At 30.1% G+C, this 22,135-nt stretch overlaps 1 protein-coding gene across 1 annotated transcript; it reads right to left on the minus strand.

Moving 5' to 3' along the window:
• Positions 1 to 5,463: 5,463 nt before the first annotated feature.
• LOC145325092 (uncharacterized) lies at positions 5,464 to 18,061 on the minus strand. Its single transcript, XM_080167938.1, has 11 exons — positions 17,929 to 18,061; positions 14,998 to 15,060; positions 12,165 to 12,275; positions 11,603 to 11,725; positions 10,960 to 11,103; positions 10,543 to 10,666; positions 8,865 to 8,955; positions 8,282 to 8,387; positions 7,636 to 7,734; positions 7,144 to 7,248; positions 5,464 to 6,701 (listed from the first exon to the last, which is right to left on the minus strand). The coding sequence occupies exons 1-11, from the start codon at positions 18,007 to 18,009 to the stop codon at positions 6,654 to 6,656; spliced, it is 1,095 nt and encodes a 364-aa protein (XP_080024064.1). The 5' UTR covers positions 18,010 to 18,061; the 3' UTR covers positions 5,464 to 6,653.
• Between the last annotated feature and the right edge of the window lie 4,074 nt (positions 18,062 to 22,135).

Here is a 22,135-nt window from a genome sequence, read left to right on the forward strand (position 1 = left end):
AAGATATCGGTAACCACTAAACCGATGGGGTTTTACTCTTCAGGAAAAATAGCTACTGGTGGTTTCAAGCTTTTTTTGCAGGGTTGGAAGAGCCTGGGGGTGGAGCCGTTAATATTATTTAAAGTAAGCTGTTTAAATTTTTCTGAAGCTCAGTTTGGGTTTTCCATTTTGTGGAAGCTTTACAAATGTTCTAGTTTTAGGTTATTTTATTTTCAGATTAAAGACTAAGGATTGTTTTAGGTTAATTAAAACTTTTTTACATGAAATAATGATTTCATGGTCATCTTTTTATACTATTTTATTTTTTAAAATATTTTCCCCATCCTTTGGTGGGGGGGGGGGGGGGTTACCCCTATCTTGGTTCTTTACAAGGGAAAATGGAGGTAAGGGGGCTAAAGAAGTGGAATTAAGTGGAAAGGGAGAGAAATACTAAAACCTCTCTTTATTTAAAAGAAGGAAAGAGAGAGAAAGAGAGAGAGGGAGAGACTAAGTGAGGTCATATGATCTGAACATAATTAAAAAAAGAACCTTCTCTTCCTCCCTCTTATCTCTTTCTATTTCTCTAACACTCTCTCCTTCTCTCTCTTTTTTTTCTCACCCTCAAAAATATCCCCCAATTTCTTATAAAATTTACTACCCTTAAAATTATTATGCACGTATTTGGTTGTGCAATCATATTTTATTGCAATTTCTGAGTATGTGCTAATAATCCAAACAAAAGCGAAATTATTCAAAATTGAAGAATCGCAAAAAAAAATAAAAAGGAATAGATTGTTTTAAAAAGTGTTAAATGTATTTAACAACGAGGGAGGGAAATAACAGAGGACTGTAAATTACACCAGTACCCAAAGTTTTACAAACTTGTTATCTCATTCATATGCTTTGGGTACTTTTATGCAGAAGGGGTAGTTTTGTTTATCATCAATTGGGATGTTTATCAATTTATTGTCCATTGGCTAATTCGGCATAAACTATAAATTAAAGATATGATAATGTTAGAATATTTTTAATTCTCTTTTGTTTTTAAACTAGCGGCTTTGACCCTAGAAGCCTCAAGGGCACTTGAAGTTAGAGGGTTATTTTTTGGGGGGACGATTTCTCTTTGGTGGGTCAGAGTATCCTCCCTCAAAATGTTTATAAACCTTCCCAGAATTTGGGAGAAGCTACATAGAATGGAAATCATATAAGTTAAGCTGGTAGTGAGTACCTTCGGTACACACAGACACAAATATTCTCAAATAAGGATCCAATATATACCAGAATAAAGAGGAAGTTTAAATTATCATCTATAGTTGTATCCCTGGTACATGTAAATGTTTAGAATATGTAAATCCTGGAAAACGGTCGATGCATTATTGCAAAATTTTAGCCAGTTTTTATGCCAAGGTTTTCAGGGATATGGCATTGCAAGTTAAAACTTTTTTTCAGCTATTCACATAAAATGGATGTATTTATATTGAACGAACGTTCTGTATTGCAAGGAGGAAGTAAGGGACAAAAAAATAGTTAAAACCACCTCAAGAAAGTTATCAAAGAACAAAATAGTCTAAAATCATCCCATGTCCCATAAAGGTTTTTACTTTACAGTCCTGGTAAGGTTTTGATTACTTTAAGTCCCCCAACCTTGCCAATATTTAAAATTTAAACAAAAATTAAGGGATCAATAACCTCCACTCCACCTAAAAGTGCCCTTATCAAAAAAAGTAAGGGAATAGTCCTTTTCGTGACATAGCTTCTTATGGGGCGATTTGTCGTATTTTTAAAATGGCTTTTTTTGTTTTTTTTAGGTTAGGTTTGGTTATATTGGGTTAGGTGATTGCTCCACAGGTTTAGGTAATTGGCCCCGCAGGGTTAGAGCCCCCCGCAATGGCTAGAAATAGGAGAAAATCTACTGTGAAAAATACGACAAATCGCCCCATAAGAAGCGATGTCACGAAAGGGACTATACCCAAAAGTAACCTTAGATATTAGAAGATGAATTTATCTTTGATGTTCCTATCCTTGTTTACCTGTGTTTTTAACGTAGTTGCAATTCAAATAGGGCACCAATTATTTAACATATCAGGATACATTTATTGTAAAACTTATTGAAGAAAATTTTAAATATGTATAACTAGCGGTTTCCCCCTAAAAACCTTTATTAAGGGAGGGTGTTGACCTTCAACTTCAATTTTAAATTTTTAAGAATTTTTTTAAAAATTTACTAGGGTTTTTCCTAGGGGGGCTATTTCTCTATGGAGAGTAGGGGTACCCTGTCGCAAAATTGTTATAAACCTATAAGGAGCTTCACTGTAAAGTAGAATCATAATGGTTGAACGGCGAGATCATTTATTACAAACAGACATCCTGTTACTTTAAAGGATTATGGCTAATGCCATAGCAGGCATTTTGGTAATTTTATTTTATCCCAGGACTAGACCGGGAATCTCAAGAGATAGGACAATTGACGATGAATTAATTTAAATTCCCAAAGATGATAAACTAAACTACCTCTTCCATAGATTAGAACTATTAGTTGAAAAGTGTGAATAATGTTATTTTGAACCAACCTATTAAGATTTAATAGAAATATTCAAAGTATATTTGTCTATCTTTTTGTGTCTCTGTTAGTCTGTATTTTGTTCGTCTATATTTGTCTATCTGTCTGTTTGCAGCCAGCGAATTTGAAGGCGTGTTTATAATACGTCGATGATACATTAATAATTTACAGTGAAATTTACCCTTTTCCTTATTGCATTCCTGCAGCATATCAGACAGAAATATGAACAATTATAATTATAGAAAAGCTTCGCTAGTACAGTTCCGTTTTTGATGATCCTAAGATTTCATTTGAATTTGAATATGTAAAATTTGGCAGGGGTAAGCAGATAAATTCTGAATATGCCAATAAAGTCTTTTAGTATTTCTTCATTGCTTGGTTATGTAAGGTTACATGATATATAATTAATTTTAAAAGTAATTGTATGTGTGCCTGTCGACAAAGCCCAAATTGTGTTAAAATTGTATTAAAAATAATCCATGTCACAAAATAAAAATGAGGGATTATCCATCTTTTTTTAGGGGTTTTCTTTCCCACTTCTTCTCATATCTCCCTCATTTTATTACGTCACATGGATCATTTTGACACAATTTTAAAACAATTTGGGCTTTGTCGTTCCTGTTTGGGAGGTAATGATATTGAATCCTAATCGCGTCATAACTACATACGTTAAATGTTGTCCCAACTGCTGCTCTGTCAGATGCGCGACATTAATTGTAATTGTAGGAGGAATGCTCTGGCCTAAAACAGAAGTAACTTATTACAATACACAATTTGAAAGGTCGTTTACAGAACCTAAGAACAAACTACGTCATCCATTATTCTATAAGTATAGTAAAAGACTTTCTCCAGATTTTTAAAGGATGATTTAACAAAGTTTTTGAATATGTAATGTGGACGTTTGAATAACTACATTACTATCATATTATTAATTTAAAGCAAAGCTTTTCTACAAGTTTCTTTCTCTTTGCTTTGATTTATTTGACGGAGAATTTAGTGAACTTTTTAATTCTTATCATTAATGACTTGATTACATCGCTTATTATGTAGGTTTATCTATTTATTTAATTATTAAATTTTGATTTTGTAGCAGGTTGTAGCGAAGCTTGAAATGTCCGTCCGTCTGTCTGTAAGAAACCTAGATATCTCATAGCTAAAAAGATATAAATGTTTATTGGTGAAGATTCCCTGTACCGATGAGCTTCTAGTTTGCAGTCTGGCGATCATGTATATTTATTTTCGTGATTTTCTGTTTTTCTTTTATTCCCTCTCTTTTGTATGATTCCGAACATCTACTCTAAAACCATGCTGTTCATTGATGTTCTCAACCTTGTTTTTTTCGAATAGATTAATTTTAATGATATCCACAAGTCCACGAGTCGAGGAAAGTACAATGGAAAAAGTTTTAATATTTCGATAAATTAAATATGACTCATCCTTGTTTGATACATTAAAGTTTGAATAATCAAATGTACAAGGATGTCATTATCCAAAGTATACCACAAACAAATTATTTTAATTTTCAGCAAAAGGTAAATGGAAGATAAATTGATGTACATCCCCAATCATGATCCATTTCCCCTTTGTAGATTGCAATCAGTGATTGAAACGTTTGGACACTCAACTTAATAGTAATGGCCACATTTGTTCAATGACATTGTACTTTGCCACTTTAATGCCTCTAGGTTTGAAATCAGATGCCTGTAAAAGAGGGTGTGTCCAAAATAAAGGGTGGTTGAAAAACCCCCTGAAGTGCAGACTCTTTTTTGACAAGGGTCAATAAAACAGTTAATTGGGAGTGTCAAAAATTATTAGGAGAAGGGTGTCAAAATTTTCGGGTGCGCCTCGCGCAACCCCACGAAAAAACCTCTGCATGCCACTGTTGGGAATAGCTTTGCTTTTAAAGACCATTATGCAAAAGCATATCTATGTATACATACAGGAATATAAGGGATTATTAATTATTAAATAGACAAAAAGTTTTAGTTTTAATTCTTATATCCCGACATATTTTCTCATTAAATATTGTAGATAGCTCTTTTGAGGTTAAATTAGAGCCCGCCCTATTTTTCACCCAAACTTTGGATAGCATGATCTTTGTACAGGAGTCTAAAATGTGCATTGTATTAGTTGCGCCTGTTTTAAATCAAAGCATTTCCCCTGTGTTGTACATGCAGTAGAATGTTTGTGTTTGTCATGATTTTAATCTCATTAATTTTGATTCAGGCTTCAAACTAAACACCTTTCTGACAACGAGCAAATGTTTCATATCTATCACAGATTTCTCTAAAGAAAAAGATTGAATTCATTTCTCTAAATTCATACAATTTTTGACTGACGAAAAAGTCAAGTGCCTTATCCATGTTTAAATGGTTGTATGGATGAACAAAGGAATTAAAAGGGAATTTAAAGCAAGCATAATTTGAATAGAAATAGCATATTGGGAGAAACAGATGAGAATTCTATATTAAAGTAACAGGATGTCTGTCTGTTTGTTTGTACTATTTCGATGTACTGATGCTAAAATGACTTAAACATTTATGTCAACTATGGCCACATTAGTCCGTATGAAAAAAGTATGAGTGGCTCATTTTTCATAGGGGGGAGGAGAGTAGTGGTGCCTTCCCACAAAATAGATATTAACCTTCCAAGGACCTTTGAGATTCTAAATTATTAAGGAGAACCAAAACAGTTCAGCGGTTATCGAGATCCTTCTGTACAAACAGACAGTTATTCTTATATATCCAGATATTCTTATGATCAACATATCTATCGCTTTGATTGTTGGAATTTTATTAGATATTCTAGCGGTTTCGCCCCTAGCATAATCTAATTCTTGGTTAGGTTGCGTGATTTTTCAGCCTTACAGAAACTTTTTAGAGCTTAAAATTGTAAACATTTTTGAAGGGCAATAAACACAATAATTATTTTTCTTTTCATTACTTTATTGGTCAGAATGAATTCTTTACATACAAAAATATATATTATCATGATAATTATTTGTATATGGATCAAGTGTAGTTTAATAACCACGTAGATATTCAACTACACATGATCCTGTGTGTATAGTAATATTTTACAAAAACTTTAGTCACAAAAATTACAGTCAATTAATTTACAAAAACAAAAAAACACCAATTTAAAATATTAAGAAATTACGTTTAATTGTACTATTAAAATGCAATCAAAAATTGTTTTTATGTCTTAAATTAACTTTTTTTGGTTATTAATTTTAGTATTAGATATATCAGCCTTATTTTAATCAGAAAATTCAAGTTACTAAAACAGGATGCTTTTTAAAAATTGTCTGAAATCCCAAAACATCAACTTGTAAAAATAACTTTGATACACAAAAAAACAGAGATCAGTTGAAATGCAAAATTTAAACTATTTCTTAAAGGCAAGAAAATGTATTAAAAATACAGAGATTTTGCAACTGAAAAAGACCTTGTTGCAGAAAATTACGTTTAATCCTAGTGATTAAAGAACGTTCTTGACTGACAGAAAAGATTGTGGCAGATTTGTTATTCTTCAGTTGCAATCTCCCTAAACTTGAAAGGCAAGAGTTCAAAAGATATTTTTAAGTTTTACTATTTTTTAATATAATTGTGACTATTAAAGTTTTAGCTAAAAGTTCCATAATAAATACAATGTTGAAAATCTGCTAAATTATTCTTAGATATAAATATATATTAATTATTATCTTTATGACTATTACAGAAATATTTTTACAAAAGGTACCTAGATATTTTATGTTTTAAGATTTTATTATGTAAAGAAAATTAATTTTTAAATAAGTCAGATTAAGTGTGAGGTTTTAAATTATTTACATTTTTTTTTAAATTTTTCTAATTAAAAATAAACAATAATATTATAGTTATCCTTTTTAGGCCCCTTAATTTTGAGATTTCTTTGTTAAAAATCGTTGTTTTCGTTTTTGTTGTATAGATAATTAACATAAATTATGTATTTTAAGTAATAAAATACATTTTATGTTAATTTATTTTAGCTTCATTGCTATTTTTCACATAACACAACACCATACTTTTAAGTCTTGAAGTCACATTATTTTGTCTTGTTGAAAAAATCAACGAAATTCACTTAAAATAATGAATTATTTGTTGATGTTTTCTTCGTCATCTTGCATAGGCTTGTCCTTGTCCTAAAATAAATAAAAAATTAGAATTTCGTACAGAATTTAAAAATTGAAATCATAGCCCTTCAGGCCCAGTATATCAAAGCTGGTATTAATTTTCTGATTTTTATTTTTTTATGTGTTGAAAATTGTCTGTAATACGATGCAATGCAGTATAACCGGTTCTAATCTAGCGGATATTAATCGGTTTTGAACCCGTGATCACATTTTCTTTACAGGTATTAATAATTTTAAGGGAAAAGAAATAAAATTTTTGGAGAAGAGTGGTTTTATAAAATGGAGGCAATGATGCACAACGGGTTGATTAACCCTCCAAGTTTTGAATTCCCATTAAAAAAAATATAACACTTGAACGTCCTTGAATAAAGGTACAATATTCTTAAATTGAATTATTCCTAATTTGTAAAATTGTGTTGCATTATATGTCAGAATTGAAAGAATTGTATACCTCATTGTCTTTGTCCTTGTTGAGAGGAGTTTCTTCATTAATTTCCTCCTTGTCTTCCTTCTCCAAGTCTTTCTTCTCATCACCTTCCTCAATCTTTTCTACCTCCTAAAATAAAAATTAAGGATCATTGTTATTTTAAATGCAATGGTTAGGCTCTCAGTAAAAGTTTAATGAAATTCTTATGGGAATGATGTGAATATGATAAAAATAGTGGAGAATAAAATTGGTTGGGGGTGTCCCTAGGCTTGTTACTCTTGAGAGGGTGGAGGTAAGCTTCCCTAAAATAGATATAAACCTTCAAGGGGCCTTACAGAAGCTCCACTGTAAAAAACTTTGGGGAATCTTATGAATTATTTGTGAGTTAAAACTAACATTGTCAAACTTTTCAACCAATAGCTTTAATTTACAGGATAATTTTGTTTATTAACATTTGTTTGGCTGTCTGGATTATATACATTGTGAAATACTGCCATGATCGAGATCTTAATGTACCTTTTTCAAGTCGTCTTGAGCAGTTTCATCAGCCCAGGATAGAGTGGTCATATCGGGGTTAACATTGTTCTCGTCTCCCATAGGGCCCATTTCACTGGCCTGTAATAGAGATAGTTTGTTATATAGTAGATAATAGAGGTATAGAATAGAGTTATCATGTTGGGTTTATTATTGTTTTCGTTTTCTATAAAGCCCATTTTAGTTTTACTGGCCTGTAATAAAGATAGTGTGTTAGTTAGAAGATAATAGAGGTATAGAATAGAGTTATCATGTCAGGTTTATTATTGTTTTCGTTTCCTACAGGGCCCATTTTAGTTTTACTGGTCTGTATTAAAAATGGTGTGTTAGGTAATAATAATAGAGGTATAGAATACAGTGGTCATGTTGGGTTTATTATTGTTTTCGTTTCCTATAGGGCCCATATTAGTTTTACTGGCCAGTAATAAAGATAGTGTGTTAGATAGTAGATAATAGAGGTATAGAATAGAGTAGTTATTACCATGAAGTAATACTGTTAAATAGATCAATAGATAATAGAGTTTCAGAATAGAGGACCCTATTAGCTTCTGTTCAAGCCAAATAAAAAATAAATAGATGGATAATCTAAGGATTTTATTTATCAGGGAAGCTTCTCTATAGTACTTACATTCATATCCTTGCCATTCTTGATGATGGAGGGGTGTTTCTCTTCCTCTTCGGTGACGGGGAACTCCTCGTTGTGGAGCACGGGCTTCCAGGGTCTCTTCATCATGCTAAAATAATATATAATATAATAGTTATTTATTGCATCATATTATAGACAGCTTTCCGCGGATATAAAGTGTATAATTATGAGACTGAACCCAGTTTTAAGTTTAATGCACGGGCTAAAAAACCTGGTTTTAATCTTATGATTGTACATTTTTATATTCGTAGAAAAATGGATTCAATAGTGGATTTTAATTTAATAATTTTTCAGTAGGGCTGAGAACCAGTTCTAATTCACCGGATATTAATAGGTTTTAAATAAATAAAGTCAATGTAGAAAAAATGATTTTAAAAAGTTTATATTATGAAAGTTTGTATGTATTTCAATACTTGAAACTAAAAATAAATAGTCAAAAAACATTCAATGATATAAGCATTCCCTAAATGGAGAACTCAATAGTTTCAGCAGTAATTGAAATATTGAGCTATATACAAAAAAAAAAGCATACCACTTTATGATAATAGTAAAACCGGTTTGCTACCTGTAGAAACAAGGATGAAGCTTCCTCTTGTAGTGAAGGCCAAACAGAGCTCCAATACCAGCAAATACCAACACAATCACAACAGCAATACCTAAAATTAATTCATTTGTTAATATTGTGTTGACTAGAACAATGTCATGTATCAAAATAGTACATACACAAAATCAATACAATATTAGCGAATAAAAGATTTAACCAGATTGATTAATTTTATTCATTGTTTACCTAACCTTGATCTGAGTATGGCAGGCGTCGTAATTTACTCTTTATGTAAAATATCAATCATTATGAATATAATCTCAATCGTTTACCTAGCCACTAGCGGATGTAATCGGCCTTATTCGTCTATAGCATAAGGAAAAAGGATAAGAGGATGAATACTCACCCCAATTTCATTGTAAAATATTACTTCCCCCCTACTAAAATAATTTGTCTGCTATTTATCTAAACCGTCCGCGGCTTTTTGCATCTTAATCATAACCTATTCTATATATATGTAAAAAAAAAAAAAAATTTTAACTTATTAATTATTATTATTTTTCTGTAATTTATTATGTTTTAAAAAAATTAAAGAAAATATTTAAAATACAATTTGATTTAGAATCTTAAAAAACAAACAGCCGGGGGCGGTCTTAGTTCAGCAGAAAAGTATGTTTCGCCTAGTTTAAAAATAGGAGGGTTCACCTTTTATGATCAAAAATTTATTTTTTTTCAAATTAGCCTAAATGTAATATTTAAATCTAATTAACATGATAAAACTTTTAAATGTTTACTAATAAAAAAATAATAGTTTAGCTCTCAGCCACCAGGTTCGCTAGTTGTCTACTTCAAAGACATACATTAAAACTAAGGCTAAATATTAAATAAAAAATTTCATAACTAAATAATCTAAATAGGTGAATAATCTGTAATGCTATCTATGTTCTTTCTCAGACAATACTCGTTTTTACAATATTTTTAACATTTTCAAGTGATGTTGTTTACCCCTCAGGGTTTGGCCCTTTAGTGACAAAAATCCAAAACAAGAAAAATACAGGCAAAATAAAAATTGATGAACGCTTTGATATTCTAGTTCTATATCCAAAGCTAGATGGCCCTGAAAAACTGATTATTATAATTTACAATCAAATGTTCATATTAAATTTGTAAAAACGTTTATTTATTAAAAAATATAAGTTAGATAGACTGCAATATAAATCTTATAAGCTAATAATGAGTGTTATGATTAAAGTCAGTAGCAAAGTCATGAAAAATTAATAATGATAATTTTATATTCTTTCATTAGGTTTCATCAGAATGGATGATAATTCAAAATATTTCTATATTATCCTATAAAAATTAGATTTATGCTTCAAACAGCAACTATAATTGTCTTGAAATTATATTTAATTTTAAGATATTCCCATTTTGAAAAGTGGTGGAATAACATTAAAAATTCAGCGCGGCAATTGCTCAATATAGGCCTCTAGGCCCACTGCCTATTCTAGTCCTTCAAATACCTCGATTTCTCTCTTTTATTATTTTCTCTATGGTCTATAGTTAAGATTTTTTATTACATTTAAGGCAATAATTATCAGGCTATAACCCACTACTTGTAATGGTCCTATTGATTTTAAACATGGTCATTTTATTTAGGCATGTTTGTTGTATTAATGGCTGAAAATTTAAATGAACTCACCAATAGAAACTCCATCATTGGTAGGAGTTTCTTCTGAATCAGGTTGAACCTGGTTGTCTGCACTGTTGTCACTAGGATACTCGGGGTCAACTGTCTTTTCATCATCCATAGAATCCTCGTGGTACTAAAAGAAATCAATATGAACCTTCATAAAAATTATGCCTTTTACAAATGAACAAACTCTTTAAACAAGGTTAAAAAATGTCTGAAAATGTCATGTAGAATAAAATTTATTTATTATTGTTTGTAAAAAAAAAGTAACAGATGAATTTTTTTAAAACCACTGTTTTAGTGGTCCTTGAGAGATTTTTTAAATTGAGGCATAAAAAGTACATTGCAAGTAAGATGTAACAATGACCGTTTCTTCCCCCAAAATCATTTTAAGAATTTAATACAGAAATAGGTTTCTAGTAGTACCTCATATTCATCATCACTGGAAGAGGAAGTAGCCTCGGTTGTTGTCTTGGTTGTGGTGGTTGTGGTTGTAGTTGTTGTGGTAGTTGTAGTTGTTGTAGTGGTAGTTGTCGGCAGGATTACGTTGACGGTGAAAGTCTTTACATCCTATAAACAAAAAACATATTTGAATTTTATCTCAAAAAAACTTTTTAAATAAGGTTAGGTTATATGCTTTTATTTAAAAAGTATATAACAATCATATATGCTTCTTTATTTGAAAATTAGGTATTTCTTTTTAGCAAACATGAAGCTTCAAAGTTATTTTTTATTTCTAATTGCATATAGCCCTATTCTTAATTCTGAAGAGTTGATTTATGGTTAATTAATGAAAATTCATCCAGTTCATGCTTAAGTAAAGGGGAAAATATTTTTTAAAAAAACACTATTAATATATTGATTATTGTGGAATAAATAAAATTATTAAATTTCTAATCCCACCCCTATAATACTATCGTTTAAAACCAAAAAAATCCTTCTATTTTCAGCTATTATTACCAAAAATAATCCGGTTCATACTTATGTATTGCAAAAATATAAAAAAAATTACAATTTTTAAATTCGATAAAAATTAGTAAATGGATCAATTGATTGATGGAGTGCTTACCTTGGCACCAGAATTCCTAACACCACCCCTGTTGTACTCCTCGATGTCGCAGGACCACTCTCCGCTGTCCTCGGCCTGCGCGTTGCTGATCTTGATGCCACAACCGTAGTAGTTGTAATCACCCTGAATTCAAAAGAAGATTAATTTAGATTAGGTTATTATTTAACAAAACTTATGCCTTTTTAAAATGTGCATCGCAAACTATTTTCAAAACTGTAAGCAAAATAAAATCTGTTGAAAATGTCAAAGATACACAAAATTTTATTAGAAATAGACGCACATAAATCCTACTACTAAATAATTTCATTTGTTGCAAATAACAAAGTAAAGGAACAAACTTCCATAATCGACTGACGTAATATTTTTCAGATAGAATAGATTAACTTTAAAATATAAAAGAAATTATTATTGCTGTATGATATTGAAGATAAAGGCTTTATATCTACAATGATTTTTCAAATTGTAAAAAGGGTAATTACAGGTAAAATACTATATTAGCTTCTATGCACTACTTAGCGGTACTTTCATAAAAATACCCCATTTAGTGATTTATTAAGCCTACCTGAAAATCCGCTCTATCCTGGTAGTCATCACACTTGGCCACAGTCACGTTCCAGTCTGCTCTCTTCCACTCGTAGTCACACATCTTGCCATTGTGCTTGTACGTACACCACTAAAAATAAAGTAAAATGTCTTAGGGTGGTTTTAGGCTATCTTACATCTTCTGTCCCTCCCCAGAGGCTAGGAGCGTAGCAACTCGTATAAAGACAATGTAGTTTTTATTTTGTTCGTTGAAATCTAGCTTACGTTTATTATTACTTATTTGAGGGAAGCTTTACATAGGTTCTGAAAGATTTTAGGATATTTTACTTTTTATATTTGGGACTATTATTTTATACACTCTCCCTACCCCCTTTAATAAAAGAGCTAATAATTATTAATTTCATCAAAACATTATATTCTCCAACACTTTTTGAAATGTGTTACAACATAATGTGTTTTATTACTTCCTAACCAATTTAAAATAGCTTAACTAACTTTTTGTTCTTTGAAATATTAACACTTTTTTGTACGATGAAATACCTACTTATATCTATATGATACTATTTAAAATATATACTTCTAAAGCGATAATTCTAGCAGTAGAAAAATAGACTTAAACCTGCCAAAGCTAAAAGACAACTTTAATATTTAGGATTTGATATAAGAAATAATGAAATCAAACAAAGATTATTTTTAATTTACAACAAAGGATTTTTTAATTGCTATCTTTGTTTTTACCGACAAATGTAGGAATAAAGAACAGCTTTCCGCGGGTATTTAGATAAAAAATTATAAGATTTGTAAGCCCCTAGGGGCGGAAGGCCTGGGCTACCAAAATTGGTATGAATTTCACCATTTTTATTTTATTATTCGTGGAAAATTGTCTATAAAATTATGCTATACATAATTTTTCAGTATAGGTGAGAACAGGTTCTAATCCAGCGGATATTAATCGATTTTTAAAGCAATCTCAATTGATTTTTTTATTTTTCCAAATATATATCCCTTTCCTTTGTCTTTTTATTAACATAATAGTTTGCAAGTCATAAATAGTGTAGCCTCAAATAATCATTTTTATGTCCCCCTAGGCTTAATTGAAGCATTTTTTGTGATCAATTTTTTTGTCGTTTTTTTGGTGGTGTTATTTCATTATGACTTCAAAATAAAATTAAAATAACTTATTTAGGATTGTTACTGAACAATACTGAGCTGGATCTTTAAATCATTTTAGTGGTGAGCCAGATTGGAGTGCGCCGAATTTCAGCCAATCACAGCGCGGCATTTCAGTAAATGCTGTGTTCTCATTGGTGGAAAGTTGGCTCACCCCGATCTGGCTCACCACTAAAATGATTTAAAGATCCAGCTCTGAATAGCAATTATTTTGTTAAATAATAGTAAAAAAGGCAAATTATTATTAGCTTTGAATAAAAAAAATTCCTGTTATTATAAATTTACTCTTTAGGAGGGAAATTTTTTTGGTTTTATGTAAACATCTTTTTTTCTTCCCATCTAACACTAACTTCCTTTGTTAAGCGTCTGTTGGTAGGTGTTTTGGACATCAATGTTTTAGATTCAAAGATATATCTAATTTTTAGTGTTTTACCTACTTACTTTTTTAATAGGATATGTTGTTCGTTTTAAGGTCATTAATTTATATGGCCTTGCCCTTAGAATTGCTTTAAATATGAAATATTGACAATTCCTTTGAAAAATTGACTTATGTTATTGTTTGTTATTGCTGCGCTTCTAATTCACTCAAGTATCTACCTCTATTAAAAACTTGGCAGTCATAATTTGTTTTAACTTTAGTTTTTTTCTAGTGTTTAGTGTTGAAATGAAATTAAACTTGTATAAAACATTTGATCTATTACTGTCTTGTACTGTTTTTATTAGAAGCGCACATACTCTATGAAAAGCGCACGAATTATACTCTAAAAGTTGTCTCTAAAATGCACTATATAAACTTATATTTTGTAATTTATAGAGCCAAACATATTTACTTTTAATGATCAAAAAGTGAAAGAAAGAGAAAGAGAGAAAGAAAAGGAAAAAGGGATAGCGAGTTAGATAAGTTAAAGACAGACTAAAGGACCGAAAAGTTCTTTTTAAGAGTAGCTTTGTTACAAAAAAAATGTACAAAAATTGAAGCATATTTTCTAACTGAAAGTAAAGACATAGGAATGTAAAACATTTAGTAAACCATTTACAATTCCATATGTAGTTCTGACAAAAATACGGGAAGGGAAAAGTCTTCTGAAAATTGGTTTGTTCGAGAAATAAAATTGATTAGATGCAAATAATTAATATTGATGTAATATAGCTTAGCTCTCTAATATATAATATATATAAATTTTAGTTTTCGACCAATTTTGTCCATACCTACATATTCCAGGATTTGATTGCATAAATTTTGTCTATAATTTTTTTGAACGCTTATACCCAACTATTGTGTAAAAGACAGTAGATTTAGTGGGATTTAAAGTAATACCTTCAATATGGGTGAAAACTATTCCAAGTAATCCTATTTTTCTTTTTTTTTATCTTATTATAAATATCCTATACCTATGGTTTTTATCTGACCGTTAAGATATCAAAAACACAGAACCGATTGAGTTCTCCATTTCAGGGAACCTTTACGTAGCTCTGGTTTTAAGCTATTATACTTTTAAATCAAATTCTTGGGATAGTTTTAGGCTTTTTTCGATCTCAATAGCGAAACTATCAAAAAATAGCTAATGCACATTGTCTATCAAAAACTAGCACACCTGGTGAACTTTCCTATGACAGGTAGATGAACGTACTTACATGACCTACATATTAAGTAGCTGCGCTACTATAAAAAAGAATTTTACCTCATAATAATTATCTGTGGTACACATTAAAGTAAAGCTCTCTCCTGCCTTCACATTGATAACCTTAATAAAATTACATTAAAAACATAGTATTAGACATTTATTAGTCCAAAATCTGAATGTACTATCATTCTATGCTTGATTTTTTAAAATATTGATAAATTTGTTTAAACCAGCAGTATGCAAACATTTCAAAAATGAATTTGAGAGATAATTAGGGATGTACATTAATTTATCTCTATTGTCCATAGGTATACCTTCTATATCAGGCATACCTAAATTATGTGATTCAAAAATATTAAATAAAAAAAGTTTAATTTTACTATTTTGCTCAGATGTACAGTACAAGGATAGAATAATGAAAGATAACCACCCTAAAACACCCAGTTCTATGAGGGAAGATTGATTTACCATCCCATATACAACATATTTTTAAAAGCGAAGCTTTTCTATAATTAGGGTCGGTCCGTCCGTCCGTCCGTACGTACGTCCGTCCGTCCGTCCGTCCGAGATAGATAGCTTTTATTCGTTAATTTAGGCATGTTAGAATTGTCCTATCGATTTCAAACTTTGCATGATGATTCCTGTAGTAGTTGGGTACGATTTAGAAAGCATATCAACTCTATAATCAGTACCAGAATGTCCGTACGTCCATTTTAAACATGTTGATTTTTCTACTTTTTTAACAACAAATTTTCAAGTGTTTTAATTATCCGTTTGATCTGATTTTTGGTATATTGATTCCTGGGACAACAAAGAACAATATTATAAGCGAAGCAACTCTATAATCAAGTCCAAAAATGTAAGTATGTCCATAAACATTATCCTGTTTTTATGCAGTTTTTCAACAAATTTACCTACAATTTTGATTCGACATTTATACATTTATGTTCCGATTTTTCAGTTCAGATACTATACAAGTGTTAATGTCCGTTTGTCCTACCGTTTCAGTGCTTCGCTTTTATGGATGTTGTCATCCTTGTTCTTAAATAATGATTACTATCAATGAACGTACTGTAACTATAACCATAAATTGCAGGGAGAGCGGAGACTGTAAATTACACTGGTATTCAAAGTTTTATATCAACGTTTTTCTATTCACTGGCCTTAAATACTTTGGGTACTATTATTGAATTTTGATTGTTTGGTTACAAAATATTAGTGTATAACCTTTTCAACCAATTTTTTTTAATATACAGGTATAATCATTGGAGATGTAAATACATTTATCGTCCATTAGCTTATTCCTTAAGGTCCCTGATTAAATGAGACAATTAAAAATTGAAGGTTAGTCCCCCCAAAACAAAACTAAATGGTTTTGGGAAATGGACGAAGATTTTTGAAAAATAGTCATAACGCAAACTGATCTAAAATGAGATAAATTTTTTATACATCCTCTAATATGATAAACAAAATTACCCCTACTGTAGATAGAAATTATTGGTTGAAATTTTTTGGCACTGTAACCACAAAATTCAAAAACCAACAGTTAATAAAAAAACGTGGTTATAAAACTTTGTGTACTAGTGTAAATTACAGTCGAATGTCACCTCCCTACCTGAATCTTACTAAACATTAGTATTGGGTGTAGATTTATTTATCATTCTCTCCCTGGCCAATGTTAAAAATTAAGACACATGCCTATTGTAAAATGTATCTGTCTATTGACTATTTCTAGAAATAATTAAGAAAAAGTATAACAGCAAGTTCGACGTCTGTTATTTTAAAATAACTCTAATGTGATTGCTTAATTTTGGAAACAATTCTAAATATCGTGTATGACGAAAACTTAAATAGTCTCAACTTTACAATATGTCCCTACAATGTCGCTTGTATATTGTAAATCATAAAAGCATAAAAGAAATTAATAGACAATATCACTCTACCAAGAATTGAAATCAAATTTTATAAGCCATTGTCAAAATTGGTAGTATTTGTCAACTTTGTCGACTATATGCCAGTGAAATAAAGGAGGCTATAGCTTACATATTATCGATATGTCAGTATTCAAAATACCATACACATGACAAAATATTAAAGTAGTCATAGCTGACATATTAACATATGTTTAACTAAATTTTTTAGCAACTTTTTGTAAAAATTTCAGAAACTCCATTTAATGCTGTCACGAGAGACAAAATTAAAAGGATAGGGATATGTATTTTCATATATTAAGTTAGGGAAGGAACATAGAGCTTTAGATTACACTGGTATCCAAGGCTTGATATTTTATAGGTTGTTTAGGGATTATTTTGTGTATAATCATCGAATATGTATTAAAACATAATTCCATTTACTAATCCTAATGAAATGTTGTCTTTTGATGCTAGAAGGGTACAATAAAAGAAATAAATTAAGAGGCATAATGGTTTTTCTTTGTATAGTCGACCCTTTTTTTCTATTTTTTTTCAAGAACTCGTATCTAGATCCATGAGTAATTACCTAAACGTTTATATATCTACCAATTAAAAATAGATTTAAAGGTGCAAGGACTTTTTATGCAGCTTTTTTAAGAACAGGAACTTACATACTAAGATATTAAAACTAATTTACTTATTTTTAAAAATTACAAGACAATTACAATAAAATGCTGTATAAAATCTCAATCTAAATTGATAAATAGATTAAAAGCTAGATTTTGGATCTTTAGGGATAAGACAATGAACGATAAATTAACTGTACATTCCTAATTATTATATACAAAATTGCCCGTTCTGTACATAGTCGGTTGATAAGTTTAGACAATACTGATTTGAGCCAAACAATCATGTAATAATAAAAGTATCCAAATTTTTAAAGTAAACGAATGAGAGATTGCAATTATAAACTTTGGGTATCCCAGTAATCAACAGATCAATGTCTCACCCATCCCAAGGTTTTATATAGCTAACATGTATCCAATGAAATCTACGCGTAATTTGTTAATCTTACCTCTGTTGGAGAATGTGATGCAATGGAGAAGCCGTGAGCGCCAATCGCCAGTAATTGGCAGCTTAACAACAACCTCAGCATTTTTAAATATATTTTTGTCTGAAATATAAATATATTTATCAATAAGAGTTTAATTTTGATATCTTAAAAGCAAAATGTAACAAAATCCTTCTTGTTAATATTTTTATGATGTTCTTATAATATGGAAATAGTAGAAGAGTTTGGAGGTAAAATAGTTTTCCTTCTATTACCATATCATAAACCCTAATATAAGTCACAAATAAATATATATAATTTAATTGATATACATCTTTATTTTGTTCAAAAATGAAATAAAATTTGATTTTACGAAAGAAATCAGAAATTAATATAAAGATTTCTAGTCACGAAACCTTCCAATATTTTAAAAAATTAAACATGCAATCATTTTAATTAAATGTTATATGTGAAATTTCTTTTAAACAAGGATAACAATATTCAATAGGCTAATCTGAAGCAACAAACAATAAGATTGTTGTAAAATTGCTGATATTTATCTAAGACTAAACTATGAATACACAATTGTGCAAAAAAGTCCCAGGAATCCCCATTCAAAAAATCTAATCATAGTGATAACTATTAGGTGTGAGTTGAGTGTAAAAAAATACTTATTTTATTTTACCTTTATGCTAAATTATAAATCATTATGATAAAAACCTACGATGTTTGTGTTTTTAACTAACACTGTACAATTTTGCACATATTAAAAATAAATGGCAAGGATTTTTATGGCTCTAAACCATGGGAAAGAAACTGTTTTATATGTGGTTGCAAATTATGTGCGAAATTCCATGTTAAAAATATGATTTACTACACTTTAGATTATTTTAATGTTCTGTTGCGTAGCTTCAATATAGCTCATTAGAGGCCTTTAGGAGCACTTAAGGGAAATTGGGCGGGGAGTCAACCCTCTACTTTCCATTTTATTTTTAAAACAAAAGATAAAAAAAATAGGAGGGGAATTATTTTCAGAGGCAATTGCTTCGGGGGATTGGAGGTACCCTCCCCCCAATAAACCTTAACCGGACCTATATGACGCTTCACTATAAATGAGAACCATATAGGTCCTCTGGTTAGTAAGATTTTAAGCTACATATGCACGTACATACTGTTACTTTTATATAGATGCATACGGAACACTGAATTAAAGTTTATTATTCTTTTTAAAAAAGATAAAACTATTTATATTTTGCTACTTATAATAAAAATGATCCTTGTTATAATATATGCAAGTATGTTAATAATAATCATGTTATTACTCTGTTATAGATTATTAAATTGTCCAATTAATAATTACTTAATTATCATAAATATATTTAATACATATAAACAATAAAACATAATTAGTAAACAAATTTGGGCGCATATTCACTTCCGCCCAAATATCACATTATTTAATTATAATGAATGCATATTATTAGACAGCAGAAATTATCCCCCTACGCTCATAGTAAATAATTAAAGTGACCTAAGGGATAAGACAATGGACGATAAATTTATATACAATACATCCCCAATGATGATAAACAAAAATACCCCTTTTGTATATTATAATTGTTGGTAGCAACATTTGAACAGTACACTGCTTGTTTTGTAATAACCAATCAAAATTCAATAAAATCATATAGAGATTTAATTGAGTCATTGTTATAATACTTTGGGTGCCAGTGTAATCTGAATTCAATGCCCCCTCCCTTCTAAACTTCCTCTTTATTTGTTTTTGTATCTTTTTTCAAGCCATAAATACGGATGTAAATGCACACTAATTATTTAATGAAATACCAATAAGTTTGATATTATGAATTAGCACACCTATTGAGATAAAAAATGCTCTGAAACAGCATGTAGAAAAACACAACAAATTGTCCCAATACGCATTACTTTGATTAGCAGATAAGTTATACCTATGCAAAAAATGACCAAACAGGGCATATAACGATTTTTATAGATTGTATTTTACTAAACAAAACATGTTAAAATTTAGACATATGTACTTACAGATCGAGTGGAGACATATATTATAGAAAACCTATGGTAAATTTCATTCCCTCTATTTTAAATTTAAGTGCTGACATAAAAATGCCAAATGGATAAATCATAGTTTCATTATCAAAATTGTAATTTCAATCCCTTAGTGATTTCACTTAAACCTATACATGGACAACTGACCCCCCCCCCCCCAACACCCCATCATGTCCATAAAGTTAAATTATCATAAAGAACATAAAATTTTAGAATATATATCCTATACTGGACATATGTCCCTTATAGTCAATTAAACATCTAGCTAATCTATCCAACCCCTATCTGTCCTGATCATTTCCGCTGTAAGCCACTCAATAACTAGACTTGTCAGTCAGAACATTTCCCGTTTATTTTACCCTAATATCCGTCTCATTGTTTTCCTTATAGATAAATGGATAGTTAGTCCAATCGAAAAAGATGTATATATGTTTGTTTCTAAAGATTTTTAAAGGGTTCAACTTAAGATCTTTGTTCAAGGAAGCTTTTTAGGTTCAAAGCAGGTTTTTGTCTATTGAGTGGTTACACTGCCAAGATACAATTTCCCATTTTATTAATTTAGTTATCCCTTAATCTCGGATAAACTGTATAGACAAAATAAAAAACAAATGGGGGAAATAATTATCTAAAACAAATCAATCAGTAGGATTCATTTTCAGATTTCTTTATAAAAATTGCTAACGATTTTACTTTCAAACAAGTGGAAAATATTATTAGAATTAAAGGACTCGTTTAAATATCAGAAATTGAACACAAAAAAGGTTACAATCTAAGAACTTTAAAAGTATTTATTTAAATTAAATACAAAATCTATTAATATTTCCTTTTTAATTTCCTAAAAATTGTAATCTCTTGATTTATAATAATTAAGACCCCTGCTAATTTTTATGTGACAGGTAGAGATCCCCCCCCCTGGGAGTGGGAATAGGTTATGTTACCCCCTGCGGGACATTTACTCACAAAGATTTGTTTTGCCATTGACTAGGTAACACTTAGTTGAGAAATAATTGTAGATTCTTAAAAATTGTCTCTTCTGTGGATTAAAGTTAAGGGTTGAAATGTTTGGACATTGCAACTTGAAGCACACGATCAAGATTTACACAATTAGTACCCAAGGTTTTGTGGACAACGAAAAAGGCAAAGCACTGAATAACTTTGGGTATAAGTATAATTTACAGTTCAATTTCTCTTCCCTCCCTTTCCAAAATTAATTAAAAGTAACGCCCTAGCTAAAAACAACGTCTTAATTTACAATCTACTATCTCTTAATAATTTTAATGTCTTATATATATTCAAGCTTGAAAATTAAAGTAACTATCTAGTTAATGATTGTTCTATGCTTTCTTCACATGTGAGAAAGATTAAGCTCGGAGAAGAGAATTAAAAACATCTCTTCTCTTCCCTTTTACAAAATAATCCCTGTATTGTGTTCTAAATTAATTTTTCCTTTGTTTACTAACTTATGTACAAGATACATAATTCATTAATTTTAAAGTTTAAAATAAAAATGTTAACATTTCTAAATAAATTTCATGAGAAACTCTTAAAATCATTACATAAGAAAACAATATGTTTTAAATGATATAATGTAATCATTCGAAATAACAGTTTTTGGGGAATTTTGCAATGCTTTACAAATAAAATTTAAGTTGATTTAAGGAAATAACTTGTTAATCTAGCTAGTTTAAACGCAGACAGGTGCGTGTCAACGTTTAGACCGAAATCTTTCCGTCTGATTGGCGATAAGATTTGTTAAATAGTTGGAGTTTCAAAAAACAAGCAGTAAAAAAATAACATATACCTTGAGTTATTTGAATAATCCTTATACTATAGTAACAGGATCTTTGGCTGTTTGTCTGTCTGTCTATACCGAAAGATCTCACTAACCGCTGAATCGATATGGCTCTCTTATGCATGGTCATAGATCCTGGGAAGGTTTGTAACTATTTTGGGGGAGGGTACCACTACTCTCCAAATAAAAATAAAATTTGGGTTATCAAATTCAACTCTCCCTCAAGCGCCCCTAGTAGAGTAGCCGCTAATAAAAATATCTTTAAATACAGCTCAGAAATGATAAGATTTGTTGTTTTAATCGCACTCTTTAATCAAAGGGGGAAACGTTCAATCATTTATGTCAATGACGCTA

Source organism: Acartia tonsa, chromosome 7, assembly GCF_053477335.1.
Source record: "Acartia tonsa isolate MP-2025a chromosome 7, ASM5347733v1, whole genome shotgun sequence".
In the NCBI taxonomy this organism is placed as follows: domain Eukaryota; kingdom Metazoa; phylum Arthropoda; class Copepoda; order Calanoida; family Acartiidae; genus Acartia; species Acartia tonsa.